We start from the raw sequence: 15229 nt of genomic DNA on the forward strand, positions 1-15229 counted from the left end.
AGAAAGGGAGAAGTAAAATTATTTGTTTGTCAATAACATGATTAAAAAAAAATTATTGTGGTAAATAACATGAGGTCTACCCCCTTAACAAAATTTTAAGTGTATAGTACAGTGTTGTTAACTATAACCACAGTGTTGTATAGCAGATCTCTGGAACATGGGTTCTTTGATAACCCAATATTAATTCTTTTGGATAAACACCAAGAAGTGGGATTGATGGATCATATGGCAGTTCTATTTTTAATTTTTTGAGGAGCCTCCATACTGTTATGTTTTTTTATATGAAGAAAATCCTAAAGATTCCACAAACACACTTTTAGATCTGACAAACAAACTTAGCAAAGTTGCAGAATACAAAATCAACACATAGCCGTATTTTTCTACACTAGAAGTAAACAATTCAGAAAGGAAATTAAGAAAACAATTCCATTTATAGTACCATCAAAAAGAATAAAATACTTAAGAATAAATTTAATCAAGGAGGGAGAAAGACTTGTACAATGAAAACTGCAAAACATTGCTTTGACTTAATGTTTAATTAAGAGGGAAAATGGTGGATAAATGTATGCAATTGTGGGTTAATAATAAAAAATTATTCTATTAAATTATCTTTATTTTGCTATTAAGTTGTGTTAAATAGAAGGTGACCCTTACAACTAAAGGTGTTTTAGAATTGGAAAATATGGTAATACCTCTCTGTTATGGAGGTTCAGATGATACATAGCATTTACTAGCATATGAAAGATGCTAGTAAAATGATGGTAAAGGTAAAAACATTGATAATAAAGGCAACAAACCTAAGAATTAAGAGCAAAAGTCCTGCAATCAGACTTCTTGGATTTGAATGCTGGTGGCAACTCTTAAATAGGTATGGGAATTTGAGTCAGCTACTTAACTTATTGATGTCTCATTTTCCTCATCTGTAAAATGGATATAATAGTATGTGCCTTGTCAGGATAAATGGACTCAATGGGTAAAGTGGTTAAGACTAGTACCTGGTGTATAGGAAATGCTCAAAAAGGATTCAATATATGTTATTTACTATGAAGCTGTAAAATGATGACGTTTATGTATATATGATTTTAAAATGTAGTGTATTTAAGTTCATAATTTATAATTTAACTTGCCTTTTTTAAAAGCAACATTTCATTACTGATTCTTTTGTGTCTCTTGGAACTCCATTAACTGAAAATTTTCTTTGTCTCATTTGTGCAAAGCTTATATTTTTTCCCTATCTAATCTACTCTTCATTTGTCTGTATTAAATTTCAGCATGCTTGTTTACCTTCAGCTAGCACAGGTCAACTTAACAAATCATATGATTAGTTCTGGCCTATTAATCATCCCGCTCAATTGGGTGTCAACAGTAATCTCTGAGGATTTGCCCTCTCATATTATGTAAGTTATTACATTGATGAAAATTCTTTTCTGTTTTGGAAGGGAGAAATGGAACAACTGATAAACATGGAAAAAAATGTTTTCTCAATTCATTTTAAGAAATTGATTTATTTAGGAAATGGTGTTTACTTCAAATTACACTTGAGATAAAAAAGGTTGTGTGGATATATTTTTGAAAATGTTAGGTCTATAATATGAAAAGAATTGAAATAGCAAACATTTCTGTTGGTTTATATTCTTTGGTTGGGTCTATATGGCTCCAAGTACCAGTCAAGAAGTATAAAACTCACTTTATCAGCCAGTTTTATTCATTCTTACGTCAGAACTTTTTCTTGCAAGTAATAGGAAATGGCAGTTCTAACTGTCTTAAGTGGAAAGGAAGTATGTTAGTTTATGTAATCGATAGTTCCAGGAGTAGAGCTGGCTTCAGATGTGTTAGCATCACAGTGATACCACTACTCAGTTTTTCCTTCATATCTTGTCTCCAGTCTCAGGTAGGCTTTCCCATTATAGCAGTAAAATGAGCACTAAAACTTCAGGTTTGTATACTTTATAACTCCAAATCTGTTGGAAAAGAGAACCTCTTTTATGATAGCTCCCACAAAAGAACTGTGATTTTCTCTGATTGGACTCAAGTCACATTTCTACTTGGAATAGTTGTTATGGAAAGTGGGTTGAAGAGTAGGTTTGGGGCTTCCCTGGTGGCGTAGTGGTTGAGAGTCCGCCTGCCGATGCAGGGGACACGGGTTCGTGCCCTGGTCTGGGAAGATCCCACATGCCGTGGAGCGGCTGGGTCCGTGAGCCATGGCCGCTGAGCCTGCGCGTCCGGAGCCTGTGCTCCACAATGGGAGAGGCCACAACAGTGAGAGGCCCACGTACCGCAAAAAAAAAAAAAAAAAAGAGTAGGTTTGGCAGAAAAATTTGAGGTTACTGACTGTTACGGGTTGAATTATGTCCCCCCTCCCCCAATTTATATGTTGAAGTCCTAACCTCCCAGTACCTCAGAATGTGACTTTATTTGGAAATACAGTTGTTATAGATATAATTAGTTAAGATGAGGTCATACTGGAGCAGGGTGGGCTGCTAATCCAAAATCACTGATGTCCACATCAAAAGGAGAAATTTGGGCACAGACACACACACAGGGAGAATGTCATGTGGAGATTGGAGTTAAGCTGTCACATACCAAGGAACTACCAGAAATAGGAGAGAAGACTGGAGCAGATCCTTCCCTAGTACCTTCAGAGGGAGCGTGGCCCTGCCAGCATCTTGTTTTTGGACTTCTGGCCTCCAGACCGTGAGACAATAAATTTCTGTTCTCCAGAGCCACTGTTTGTGGTACCTTTTTATGGTAGCCCTAGCAAACTAACACAGTGATCACGAATTTATGGTTAAGCCAGTGTGTCCTGTTGAGTGACTTTTTTAGCGGCAGCCTTAAAGAAGGAGGATAGTTGGGTTCATCCAGGTTTGGAGTTTTGCTATCCTGGTGTGTTCTAAAAGAGGAACAAGGGAATTTAGGTTAATGACAAGAGGCTTATTGATATGATGCACCGTAAAATATAAACTGAATGATGAGGAAAGTAAAGCAAAGAGACGGTCCGCTCTGATGGATCACAGTCGAAATAAAAGGCTCCATGGATAAGAGGCCTTATAAAGGTCAAAGGATGATAACTTGAAAGAGAAGGTTATGGTTGGAGAACAAGATGCTTGAAATAGTGGTTTGAGATATAGAGCAGTTTTGGATAACGGTAAAAGGGCCAGGAGTGATGTTACTATGAGAGTAACAGGATGACTGGGCCGTAATATATCCACGTTGGTGGTCCATTGTATAACTCTGTTTTGGAGAGACCACTGGTGTTAAGGACGTCAAGGAAGTAAGTAGCCAGGTTGTTGGATGGGTTGTCCAAATCCGTGGTGAAGTCATTCAGTTTGATGGAGGTTTAGGGTGGAGAGGAAGACAATGAGCCATGTGCCAAAGCCTTAGATGAGTGAAGTAGAGAGACCAGGAGGTTAAAATATAACAGTGATAAGGAAAGGGAGACAGTAATTTTGCTGAAAAGAGAAGAGCCTCAGAAGAGTAAAGCTTTATTTTTTCTTTGTTTTTAAAACAGATAATATGAACAAGCTGTACAGGTGAGCAAAGAGGGTTTTAATCCCATTTCTAGAACCTGAGATAGGCAGGAGGTTAAAACTGGACAGCAGCCATTTGAGAGGGCTTCAAGGGAGGTGAGAGATTATTTCATTTAGAGCAGGGGGTTGGAGGTAACATTCTGAGAAAAGACCGTCAGGCTTTCTCTTCAGGAGAGGACCAGCTGTTATTTCACGTAGGGAGGTGGAGGGAACATTCTCAGAAGAGGTTGAGGAAAAAGGGACTTGCTTACTTCTGTGCTAAACTGGTAAAGCCCTTGAGAGCAAGGAATGTATAATTCATCACTGTGCCTGTCTCAATCTTTGCAAGTAATAGGTTGTCAATAAATGTTGAATCAATTAATTTATACTCCCAGCAATATTTGAGAATTTACTGTAAGAAGGAATTTCACTAATGATCATTTATTCAACTCATAGTTTTTGAGGGCTGTAGGTATTGCAGATTTGATGGTGAGCAAGATAGATGTGATTTTCTGCTCTCATGGAACAAATATTATAGTGAGGGCAACAACAAGAAGAAAGCAAACAGACAAAATGAAAACAAGTTGTAACAGGTCTCTGAAGGAAACAAGCAAGGCTGAAGTAGAAAATTTAAAAAACAGCCTACTTTATGATGATCCAAAAAAGTCTCTGAGTGGGTAACATTTAAGCTGAGTCCTAAAGAAAATGAAGACACCACCTGTGCTTTTCAGGAACAGAGAATGACATGTGAAAAGACTGAATTGGGACAGAGCTCTTTTAGAAGAACTGAAATATCACAGTGAAGTTAGTGGCCTTAAGTGAGTCTGGAGAGGCAAGCAGAGGCTGGATAATGCAGGGACTCAAAGCCACATCAAGGAGTTTGGATTTAATTTTTTGTCAAATGAGAAGCCATTGGGGGGTTTAAACGGAAGAATGTTATATTCTTATTTATATTTACATATACTCTGCAATCTGTGTAGAGAGAATAGAGAGAAAAGAATAAAAGCAGAGAGGATGGATTAAAGGTTCTAATAGTCAAGATGAGATATGAACTACGATATAGAGAGAGGTGGATGAGTTCAACATATGTTTTGGAATTAGAGTTGATAGCATTTGCATATGATAGATTGAAAATTGAGAATGAGGGATATGCTGACTCTTAGGTATTTGGCTTGTGTACCTACATAGTTGGTGGTGGGAGAGGAATAGATTTTTGGAGGAAAAAAAAATACAAGTTCTGTTAGATGTTTGGGAGACATCCAAGTGGAGATGTAAAGTAGATAGTACGTAAGTTGAGTTCAGAGAAGAGGTCAGAACTAAAGATATCAATCGATATTCATCAACATAAGTGTAGTATTTGAACCATGGGAATTGATGTGATCATCTGGTTGCCCAGATGTGTAGAAAAAGGACATGAGAGGGGCTTCCCTGGTGGCGCAGTGGTTGAGAGTCTGCCTGCCGATGCAGGGGACACGGGTTTGTGCCCCGGTCTGGGAAGATCCCGTGTGCCGCGGAGCGGCTGGGCCCGTGGGCCATGGCCGCTGAGCCTGCGCGTCCGGAGCCTGTGCTCCGCAGCGGGAGAGGCCACAACGGTGAGAGGCCCGCGTACCGCTAAAAAAAAGGACATGAGAGATGAGGTTGTGGATGTCCTTTGTAAAAAGTAGGGACTTCTCTGGTGGTCCAGTGGATAAAACTCCAAGCTCCCAGTGCAGGGGGCCTGGGTTCGATCCCTGGTTGGGGAAGCAGATCCCGTATGCATGCTGCAACTAAGAGTTCGCATGCCACAACTAGGATCCCACCTGCCGCAGCTAAGACCCAGCGCAGCCAAAAATAAATAAATTAAAAATAAATATTAAAATAAAGGTAAAGTGCTGTAAAATGCAGGAAGTGGTTATTTTGTTTCACTTGTTCCTTATTTGAATTTTTATAAATCCACATATTATTCATGCTTAAAAATAATGCTTCTCCCAGTGATTTCTGTTTATTTTGGGCTGGCTAGAATGACTTATGTAGGACTCACTGTCTTCTGATGAGAGACCAAAACTAGTCTTTGTATTCATTCTTTGACACTTTGCCACCCAGATTTTTGGTCAGGTTGAATTGGATTTAACAAAAGCTAGTCCATTGTTGCTTTGAGTTGCTGGTATGGTCTCTTTACACCCATTGTTTTTCAGTAGTATACAGCTGTACTGTCTTTTGAAATTCTTCTGTCTACTTAAAGTCCCTTTAATCTTTCAATTCTGATAATCTCCAAAGCAAATATATTCTTGTATTCAGAGTTTGAAAGCTTTCTTTAGAATACTGTTCTTAGAGTGTTCCTAGGTCTTTGCCTGCTAACTGTGTTATCAATTTATAAGGGTTTGTTATGGAACAAGCATGAGGTGTTAGCATGTTTGCAGAATGGAGCATTCCAACTTTTACTAGAATATAAGCTGTTTAGAGGGCAGGAGCCCTGTATGATTTTTGTAAACCCAGATATCTGAGCCTATTGTTCTATACTTAGAAGGCATCCAGTACATGATTATTAAATTATTAAATGAGTTAGGATTTATACTGAGCTTAGGGTTTATACTGTTCATTCTCTAAGGGAACTGCTCAGATGGCTGCTTGTGTTTTCTTGGGCTCCTCCCCACCAGCTCTAACAGTGAGGACTGATCAGATGACTTGCTTTTCTCTACCCTCTATACCCAGCTCCTTTTTAAAGTTTCTTTATTACTGAGTTGCTCTTGACTCTCCAGACAGCTTCTGATTGCTATTTCCTTTGTCAGTTTGGATTGCTGTCGATCACTGTCGCTCCTCTTTATTTTTTCATTCTTGTCTTTTCCTTTTACTGTTTGTTTCCACCCTGTTTTCCTTTGTATTGTGAAATACACAAGTCTTTTTTAGACATCACAATCCTGTCGTCGGAAGGTTTTAGTCTCCTTCCCTGCAAGCCGGTCACATGATGTAAACATATGTGTCAAAGCACAGGCTCTGCTGGTTGTATTCAGTTGGAACTCTGGTCATAGGAGTTGCTGTTCCATTATTGGCAGGGTGGTTGGGGTGGTGGTGGAGGAACTGAAAGGATGTAGGACTAGTTCCCCTTCTGGTTCCTCAGATCTCTTGAAAATGGAGTATTAGAAGGCTGAGTTCTAAAGAGCTGAAGTTTTGTGTGTGAATATGTCAAATATACTTGCATGGCAAATTACCCAGAAAATTATGTGCTTTATAACGCTTATTTATTTTTATGTTCACTAGTACTGAGTTGTTAATCATTTCTTAAATTTTTAGAGAGACTAAAACTAAAAAGATTTTGAGTGGTTTATTTGAAAGAATAAAATCTATTCCTTTGTCTCCTTTTCACTACCTAGACTTCTGTATCTGTTTGCCTTTATACACAGTATTCTTTTTGTGATTGCCACCTTCTCTCTACTTCATCATGGTCTTCGACACCGCCTTTTCGTGGAAAGTTGCAAAAAGTAGTACAGAGAGGTCCCATATACCCTTCATCCAGTTGTCCCTAATTGTTGTAACACCTCGTATTCTTATAGTACAAGAGCAAAATCAGGAAATTGACATTGGCACAATTCACACACTTTATTCAAATGTCATCAGATTTATAGATACTTATTTGTGTGTATATGTGTTGTTCTGTGCATATGCAGTGTTTTCATGTGTGGATTCATGTAGCTATAACCATAATTAAGATAAAGAACTGTTCCATCCCAAAGATCCTTCATGCTACTCCTTTATATTCATACTCACTCCCCTCTTTATTGATTTATTCTTTGGTTATTCTCTGTATCACAGGACCTTGTGATTAACTGAGAAAAAGATTGGCATTTTGTTTTAGAGGATGTCTGTCTATTTTTACCTTTTCCACATTGTACTATAACCATTTACAATAAGCCTGATACTATTTAAAGCTTCAGTTCATTTTGTGCACTATAGAATCATAGACTCTCAAAGTCATATAATCCAGCACCTCCTCCCACCACATAACGCCTGCTAACATGAAACTAAAAGTTTCATGTGAAGCAACTCTTGATACTTGTTTATTAACCTGTGAATTTCCCTAATAACCAGGACCTCTTCTTTCTCCCCCCTCCCCACTACCTGGTATACTTTGGTGTTAGATTACCTATGTGTTAACTTTTGCTAGATTATGCTGCACTAAGAAACAACCCAAAATATGAGTAGCTTATAATAACAAAGGTTTGTTTATTGCTCACATTATAGGTTCCCTAGTAATCAGCTATGGTTCTACTCCACGATTCTTTTTCATTTCAGGATCCAGGCCGAAGGAGCACCCCCTATTTGTGATTTACTGTTCTCTTGGCAGAGAGAAAAGAGCAAGAGCTGGTGGAAACACACAATAGCTCTTAAAGCTTCTACTTGGAACTGGAACGTTCTCATATTTCATTGGCCAAAGTAAGTCACATGGCCAAGCCAACAGTAGGGTATCCACAGAGAGGCACTACAAGTCACATGGCAACAGGCAGGACTGTTAATACTCTTGTAAGAGGAGAATAAATGATTGAGGATTATAATACAACCTATGAGACCTTAGGATGGTATAACTTTTTTTCTTAGTAAAAAAAATTTTTTTCTGCCCTGGGGCAGGCATGTAGCATCTTAGTTCCCCGACCAGGGATTGAACCCTCACCTTGCATTGGAAGCACAAGAGTCTTAACCACTAGACCACCAGGGAAGTCTCCTTAGTAAAATTTGTTATACTTGATTTTTTTCTTAATAAAAATAGCAGCGCCACCCTTTTCTTTTCTTTCTTTTTTTTTTTTTTTTGGTTTTCACTGCATTAGTTAGGATCGCAGTGGCTTAAACAAGAGAGAATTTATCTCTCTCAAGTATCTGTCCAAGTAAGATAAGTGGTATAGGGCTGATATGGCAGCTTCATGATAGTGTCAGAGACTTAAGCCCTTTTCTCTATTGCTCTTTTATTCTCAACCATGTTTGCCATCTCTCAGTCTGGGTAGCTGCTCCATGTTTCACCACCAAATCTGCCTTCTGGACAGCTGGAAGAAGGACCGTGAGGTAGAACGCATTCTCCTTCCCTGTAGGTGCACAACCTGGGAGTTGGGCACATTATTTCCTTTCACATTTCATTGAGGGGAACTGGGATTGCAAGAGAGGATGAGAAATATAGCTTTAGGTAGATGTCCAACATGTTCGAGTAAGATTTAGGGGTATTATTACTAAAGAAAGAAGAGAGTAAAGGATATTAGGGAACAATTAGCTATCTCTCTTTAATTCAGTTAATTTAACTCATACGAAAGCTATGAAGAATAGGTGTTGTTAGCACTTTACAGATAAGGATGCAGGCTTTGCAAAGAGGTGAAATAAGTTGTTCAAGATCATACACCTAAGAAGTAGTGGAATGGGCTTTGAATTTAGGCCTGATACCAAAATGTGAGCGTTTTTTTTTTTACAAAACTATATTGGCATTCCAACATCTCTTATTTTCAAGCACCTAACATTTTTTTCAGAGTAGTAATAAATAACTATTGACTCTTTAGAAGGAATTCTTCTTACATTTATGAATATTTTACTTTATGACAACTGATAGGTGTTTATGATCTAGCCAATGAATAATTGCTTTAAATTATAATAGTGTTAGAATTTTTAAAAGTGAGATTTTGATTTTGATAACTTTAGTTTAAAAGTTTTCCTTTAGAAATTAATTTAGTTACTAAAAATTTATATGTAACTTTGCATACTGATGTCAGTATTTTGGATTTTTACATTTTTTCCCAAACTGAAAATAGCTTTATTGTTTTATTCTAATTATAAAAGTAGGAAGTGCTTATTATAAAAAAGTTTTCAGAGAACACAGAATAGTATAAAGAAGAATGTAAAAATCATTTATAATTCCATTATACAGAGATAATTACTGTTATCATTTTAGCTATGCCTCTCAAAATTTTTCTCCGCACATTGATTACGTGTGATTTCTTTAATCTAAAATGATCATATTTCAGTTAGAAAAAAAAAGCCAATTTTACCAAGATACACCAAACACACTCTCTTTGATCATCTTACTTGAAGAGTAAATTGGCAATTTGGATGGCTTTTTCCATTCTCACTTAGCTGTATCGTATTAGTATAGTTAATTAGCACAGGCTGTACTTACTTAGTCACTTAGTGAGCTAATGCCTTCTCAAATGTATTTATGTAGTAACCAGTGAGTCTATAATGTGATGATTAATAAGGTACAGTTTGGAGTTCAGAATTTCTTACTATTTATGAATTTTTTTCTGGGTACTAAAAATTCAACTGAATTGTCTTTAAATAACTCTTTGTTATTGATGGAATGTATTTCATTTGCTTTCTCTAGCAAAGTATTTATACCCTTTTCTGGGAGTAGGGTGAATATGTAAGTTTTTATTCAAACTGGGACATGTTTGAGAATGAAAGGGACATTACAAATATTTAAAGTTTTATGTTTTTTGACTTTTTTTTTTTGGCCATCAAAATCGTTTTATTACATTGGTAGATCAGTAAAATAGTTCTGTTTTCAAAAATAAAATTTTATAAAACATTTGTTCTATAGTACAACAAAATAAAGTCTTTACATTGATTATGAGAATATTTAAAAACAAAAGCAGAGTAGTTATTCTGGGTAATAGTCATATTTTTTTGTCAGCTTCTTAGACATATCTGTCTATAATATTGTGTCAGTAATACTTTTCTGAACAATGTCATTATTTTCCAATGTAGTTTAACTAGTTTTAATTTTTTTCATAAAATTATCTGCAGCATTTTTCAAAGTTACATTTTATGGTGTGTAGTTGTTAACCCTTACAGTTGACTCTCCTCTGTAACCATTGCTATATATATATATATTTTGGCCATGCTGCTTGGCTTGTGGGATCTTAGTTTCCTGACCAGGGACTGAACCCGGGCCTACGGCAGTGAAAGCACCAAGTCGTAACCACTGGACCACCAGGAAATTCCCAGCAGTGCTATCTTTAATTGCTAACATACTCTATATGTTGTGAACTACTTGGCTACCTCAGGAACAATTTTGCTAAATGGAGAATATTGTTAATTCTAATTTTTTTCTTATTGAAAACTGTAAATTTATCAGCCCCAGTATTTTCACAGGCATTGTCTTTTCGCCTCTATTAAAGGTACTCTTTGACAAATTTTTAATAAGACAAATCTTGTCATATAATTTGTCCCTATTTATGATTATTTGACATGTTCCACTAAATTTAGTTGCTGTGAAATCATAGACTCTCTGTAATTTCATGTCATTCCAGTACAGAATATACATTTATCCAGTTAAAAATAGGAAGGCTTTTGATGGAACTTCTAGAATTCATTACAAAGTATAATGATAGAATTTCAAAATTAAATCTTGTATTCTGTTTGAACTCTCATCATTTAATTTGTTTAGTACTTCCCTTGCTTTTGAGGGATATGTTTCAATGTCTTGGCAAACTTTCTTTGTAATAATTGATATTTTCTAAAAGCTTCAATAGCTGAAGTTTTTTTTTTGGATTTTTATTCATTAACTTTAATCTTTGATTAAAAATTTCCCACTGATTTTGAACAATATGCAACCAGTCATTAGATGACTTGTTTTCAAAAAGATTCAATACTGAGACGCTTAAGTTGGATCTATAAAGTCAGTCTTTCAAAGATTCCAGCCTTTAAAATCTGATGACAGGTTGCAAGTAGGGAACACATATTGCCATGTTTAAGTATTTTTTTTGTTTTCAATACCATTTTTATACTTAAAATTTAAACCAGGGATATGTGAAAACATTTGTAAATTTTGGCATTTGCAGCTAACTCATTAACAGTGATGCCACTATAGCTCTATGATAAATAGAAGTAGCCTTAAAATTTTTATGCAAATTGTCTGTCTATCCATTTTCTAGAGAAATGAAAATTTAGTACTTAATTTTGTATTAAACATATAATTTCTTCTCTTTAGCTCATTGTTCCTGAAAGCGTTTACTGGATTAAAAAAAGAAAAAAAGATCGTCAAACAAAATAAATAAACAGTTGTAGAATTATACCATGAAATAAATGACAAAACCACCTCGAGTTTTTAGACTGTTGACTCCTCACACATACTTCATTTGCGCCTAACCTGTAATTTCTCACTTACTTGGCTGGCTAGTGGCCTGATGGATCTTGCAAGTCATTGCACGTGTCACTGTACTGACTGGCACATCAGCCAGTAGCACCAGGAGCCAGCAGAAGCACCAGTGTAAAATATTTCTTGCGCAGTCTTGAACGGATGTAAGGAGTTACCTGTCCATGGTTGCTTGTGTCTGAGGATACTTTTCACTGAGTCTTTTGCATGGTGTCCTTGAAAAGGTTTTAGTTATGTTTTATCTGTAAAGAGTCAGGAAAAAAGTGGAATTATCGTTAGTCCTCTACAATTTCATCACTTGTTCAGTGGTTAGAGCACTTAGACACTACTAGCTTGGCCAGAAGTTAGATGTATATAGTAGAGGTGTACTAAATTCATCCTGGTTTATTTTAGTGTAGTGATTAATAAAAAATAGTTCATTTAAGAAAGTGAGAAATCTGAGACAAGTGGTAAACTGGATGGGATGCTGAGACAACAGATTGTACTGTCCTGAGCAAACCAGGGCATATGGGAAACAGCATGGTAATGTGAAAGAGGATGGAGCTTAGAGTGAGACAGTCCTGCATTTAAGTCCAGTCTCCGCCATTTAAAAGCTTGGACCTCTCTAAGACTAGGTGTATTAGGGTTCTCCAGAAAAACAGAACCAGCAGGACAGACACACACACACACTGATTGATTAATTTTAAGGAATTGGCTCATGTGATTGTGGAGGCTGGCAAGTCCTAAATCCGCAGGGCAGGCTGGAGACCTAGGGAAGAGTTGATGTTGCAGCTGAGTCTGAAGGCGTTCTGGAGGCAGAATTCCTTCTTTCTTTGGGGGGTCTCAGTCATTTCTCTCTCAGGGCTTTCAACTGGCTGGATGAGGCCTACCCACATTATAGAGGATAATCTGCTTTACTCAAAGTTTATGGCTTTAAATGTTAACCACATCTTAAAAAAATACCTTTACAGTAACATGTAGACTGGTGTTTGACCAAACAACTGGGTAGTTAATGGCTCTTGAATCTGTCCCCTTTTCCATCCTTGTTTTCTTTACTTTTAGCATGGCAGTTGAACAAGTTGTCTTCTATAACACTTTATAATCTTATCTGTAATCCTTATCACCATTCAGAACTCCTTACTATTCTCTTCAAACATAACTGAGGTTTCTGTTGATTGCATGCATTTTTGCATGCTGTTACCGTTGTATAGAATCACCCTCTCCCCTTCTCCCTTACACCTCAAATTTCTCTACTGATGTCAACCCTATGAAGCCTTCCTGGACTTCCTTTTCTGGTTCCAGAACACTCTTCACATTCATGTACAGGCGAACCTGAGCCTTCAAACATCATACTCCTAAGCTGCCTTTCAGATGAGATAATATATCTGTTCATCAGCTGACCAAGGAACCCTTTGAACTGTGGTATGAATTGAATAGCACTCCCTTCCTGCAAGCATTTCAGAACTGATATCGATATCATCTTTTTGTTCATTAGTTTGTGTATTCATTTGATTATTTTACTGGAGTGGTTTTTGAATTGTATTCATAGGTACCTTGGGCACTTGGGTAGAGGATGAATGCTTAAGGCTTTGGGCTTTTCAGTTCGTCTTTAGCCAAATCATTTCACCCCTAATTTGTTATATGTTGGGTTTCTGAGTAAAATTTTACATGAGGAAAAGAGTTCTGATGTCAAAAATAATTTTAAAATTCTTGTTTTATTTCTTGTCTGCCTGATTATTGGTAATCCATGTGGCTGCCTTTATTCAATTTCCCTTCCTGCCCCCAGAAAGAAACAATGCCAAACTTTTTGAAATCAAGGATATTTTAATCGTATTTATCTTTATTTCATATATCTGTTGGATGAATGCAAATATATTAATAGAAGTCATTGAATAGCATTTAATTTCTAATTATTTATTTATTTTAGTTATCAAGTGGGAATCCTCTATATGAAAAATACTATAGACAGGTAAGATGTTTGTTTCTTTGTCTTCTTAGATTGAACATAAAATATACTTTCAACTCCTGATTGTATATATGCAGATTACCATCCAGCTGAATAAATTTGACATTTCTTGTTTTCATTTTCTTGTGCTTTAATCTCCTGCTTTGATTAATGCTTTTAACAAGCTCCCAGAAAAATGAAGGAAAGATAATTAAGCCCAAACACTTAATTGTCTTAAATATCTATCTTAAAAATCCATGTGGCATTAGATATATTCATCCAGATATAAACATCCAAATTAATTTATAAGCTAAATAGAAATGACTTTTATGTTGTTTTTAAGACTTATTAAAGTTTAATTTTCATGAAGTTAAAACCATGACTCTCATACAAATATATAAAATGAACGTGTGTCAAGGATTTTTTTCAACTCATTAATATTGGGAGAACCAGTGAGATGTAAAAATGGGAATATGAGTTACAGAGATTTATATTCTCTATCAGAGAAAATTAATTTCATTGGTATGGATAGGAATCATTTGCATGGCTATCAGGTTTATATAATTTAACCTCTACCCCTACAGAGTGTAAAGTAGCCGAGTTGATAGAAAGTCAAAGGTGCTAACCATAGATCAGATTATCTAATCTCCTGAAAGTGTAGACAGTCTTATTTGCCCATTTCCAAATATCAGATCATTTTTCTTGATAATCTCTTCACCTTGTGATCATAATTACAGAAAAGGCTGGTCTCCTTATACAAATAAACTGGGTAATCTACATATTGCAGCAAGTGTTAATGAACCACTATAGGTCTCCTTGTGTGACTTGCAAATCTAAAGCCATACACTTACTATTTAACAACTTCTAAGGCCAGCTGATTAATTTCTGCTTGAAATTTCTAAAGAATCTCAGATTGTGCTTTTTAAAGCCTCTGTTATTTATTCTTCTGTTTTAAGGCTAGGATCCAAACTTTAGAAATTCTCTTCTTCATATTTCACATGCAGTATAAATTTGAGTGCATTTACCTCATCTTGAGGTTTCCCATGGCTGCTAAGTTTTCTAGCCTGCTAAGTGACCTTGCTTTACTGCTTGAGTGACTGGGATCTTACAAACCATGTTGCAGGCCAGTCTTCTTGTGGAGTCTTTGTAGACATTGGTTGTACATAAAGGCAATCCCTGATCCTTAATAGCGGCTTGTTCTATCTGAATAAAAGAGAATCATTCTCAAATATGGCCTTGTTTTTGTACAATTGGTTTACTCAACTATAACCTGATAAAAAGGAGAATAAATTGTTATTTAACTTATTTGATAACTATATGGCCATACAAAGTAAGGACATTCAGTTAAAGGATTTGTTTTTGATTTCTGAAGGGTCAGTGAGAATCAAATACCACTGAAAACTGTTTCATTCAGTTTACAAAAGCAGAGCCTACTAAATTGAGGGATGGATATAGAGTAAGAAAGGGCTTTTCCACATATCCATTAGAAAATAGAATAGTAAAAATACCAACAATATTCCACGTAAATAATCATAATTGAATTTTCCTTAACACTTCATTCAGCCCTGCGTACTTAATTCTTGTTTCCCTGCCTCTTGGGTCAGGAGTCTGCTTTCAAGAGATATATCTACTTCCAGAATGCAGTCCTGGAATTTTGACTTGGTCTACCAGTACAGTCTGAAAGTTGTCTAAGTG

General features: G+C 36.2%; 1 protein-coding gene across 2 annotated transcripts in view; it reads left to right on the forward strand.

Annotated features, from left to right (window-relative positions):
* The window catches only part of EPS15 (epidermal growth factor receptor pathway substrate 15), a 160736-nt gene that overhangs the window by 20350 nt on the left and 125157 nt on the right, over positions 1–15229 (forward strand). For both annotated transcript variants that reach the window (XM_060305654.1, XM_030870101.2), the window contains exon 2: positions 13517–13558. In XM_060305654.1, coding sequence (XP_060161637.1) covers positions 13517–13558 — 42 coding nt within the window. The remainder of the gene's footprint in view (positions 1–13516; positions 13559–15229) is intronic.

Source organism: Globicephala melas, chromosome 1 (genome assembly GCF_963455315.2).
Source record: "Globicephala melas chromosome 1, mGloMel1.2, whole genome shotgun sequence".
Lineage (NCBI taxonomy): Eukaryota > Metazoa > Chordata > Mammalia > Artiodactyla > Delphinidae > Globicephala > Globicephala melas.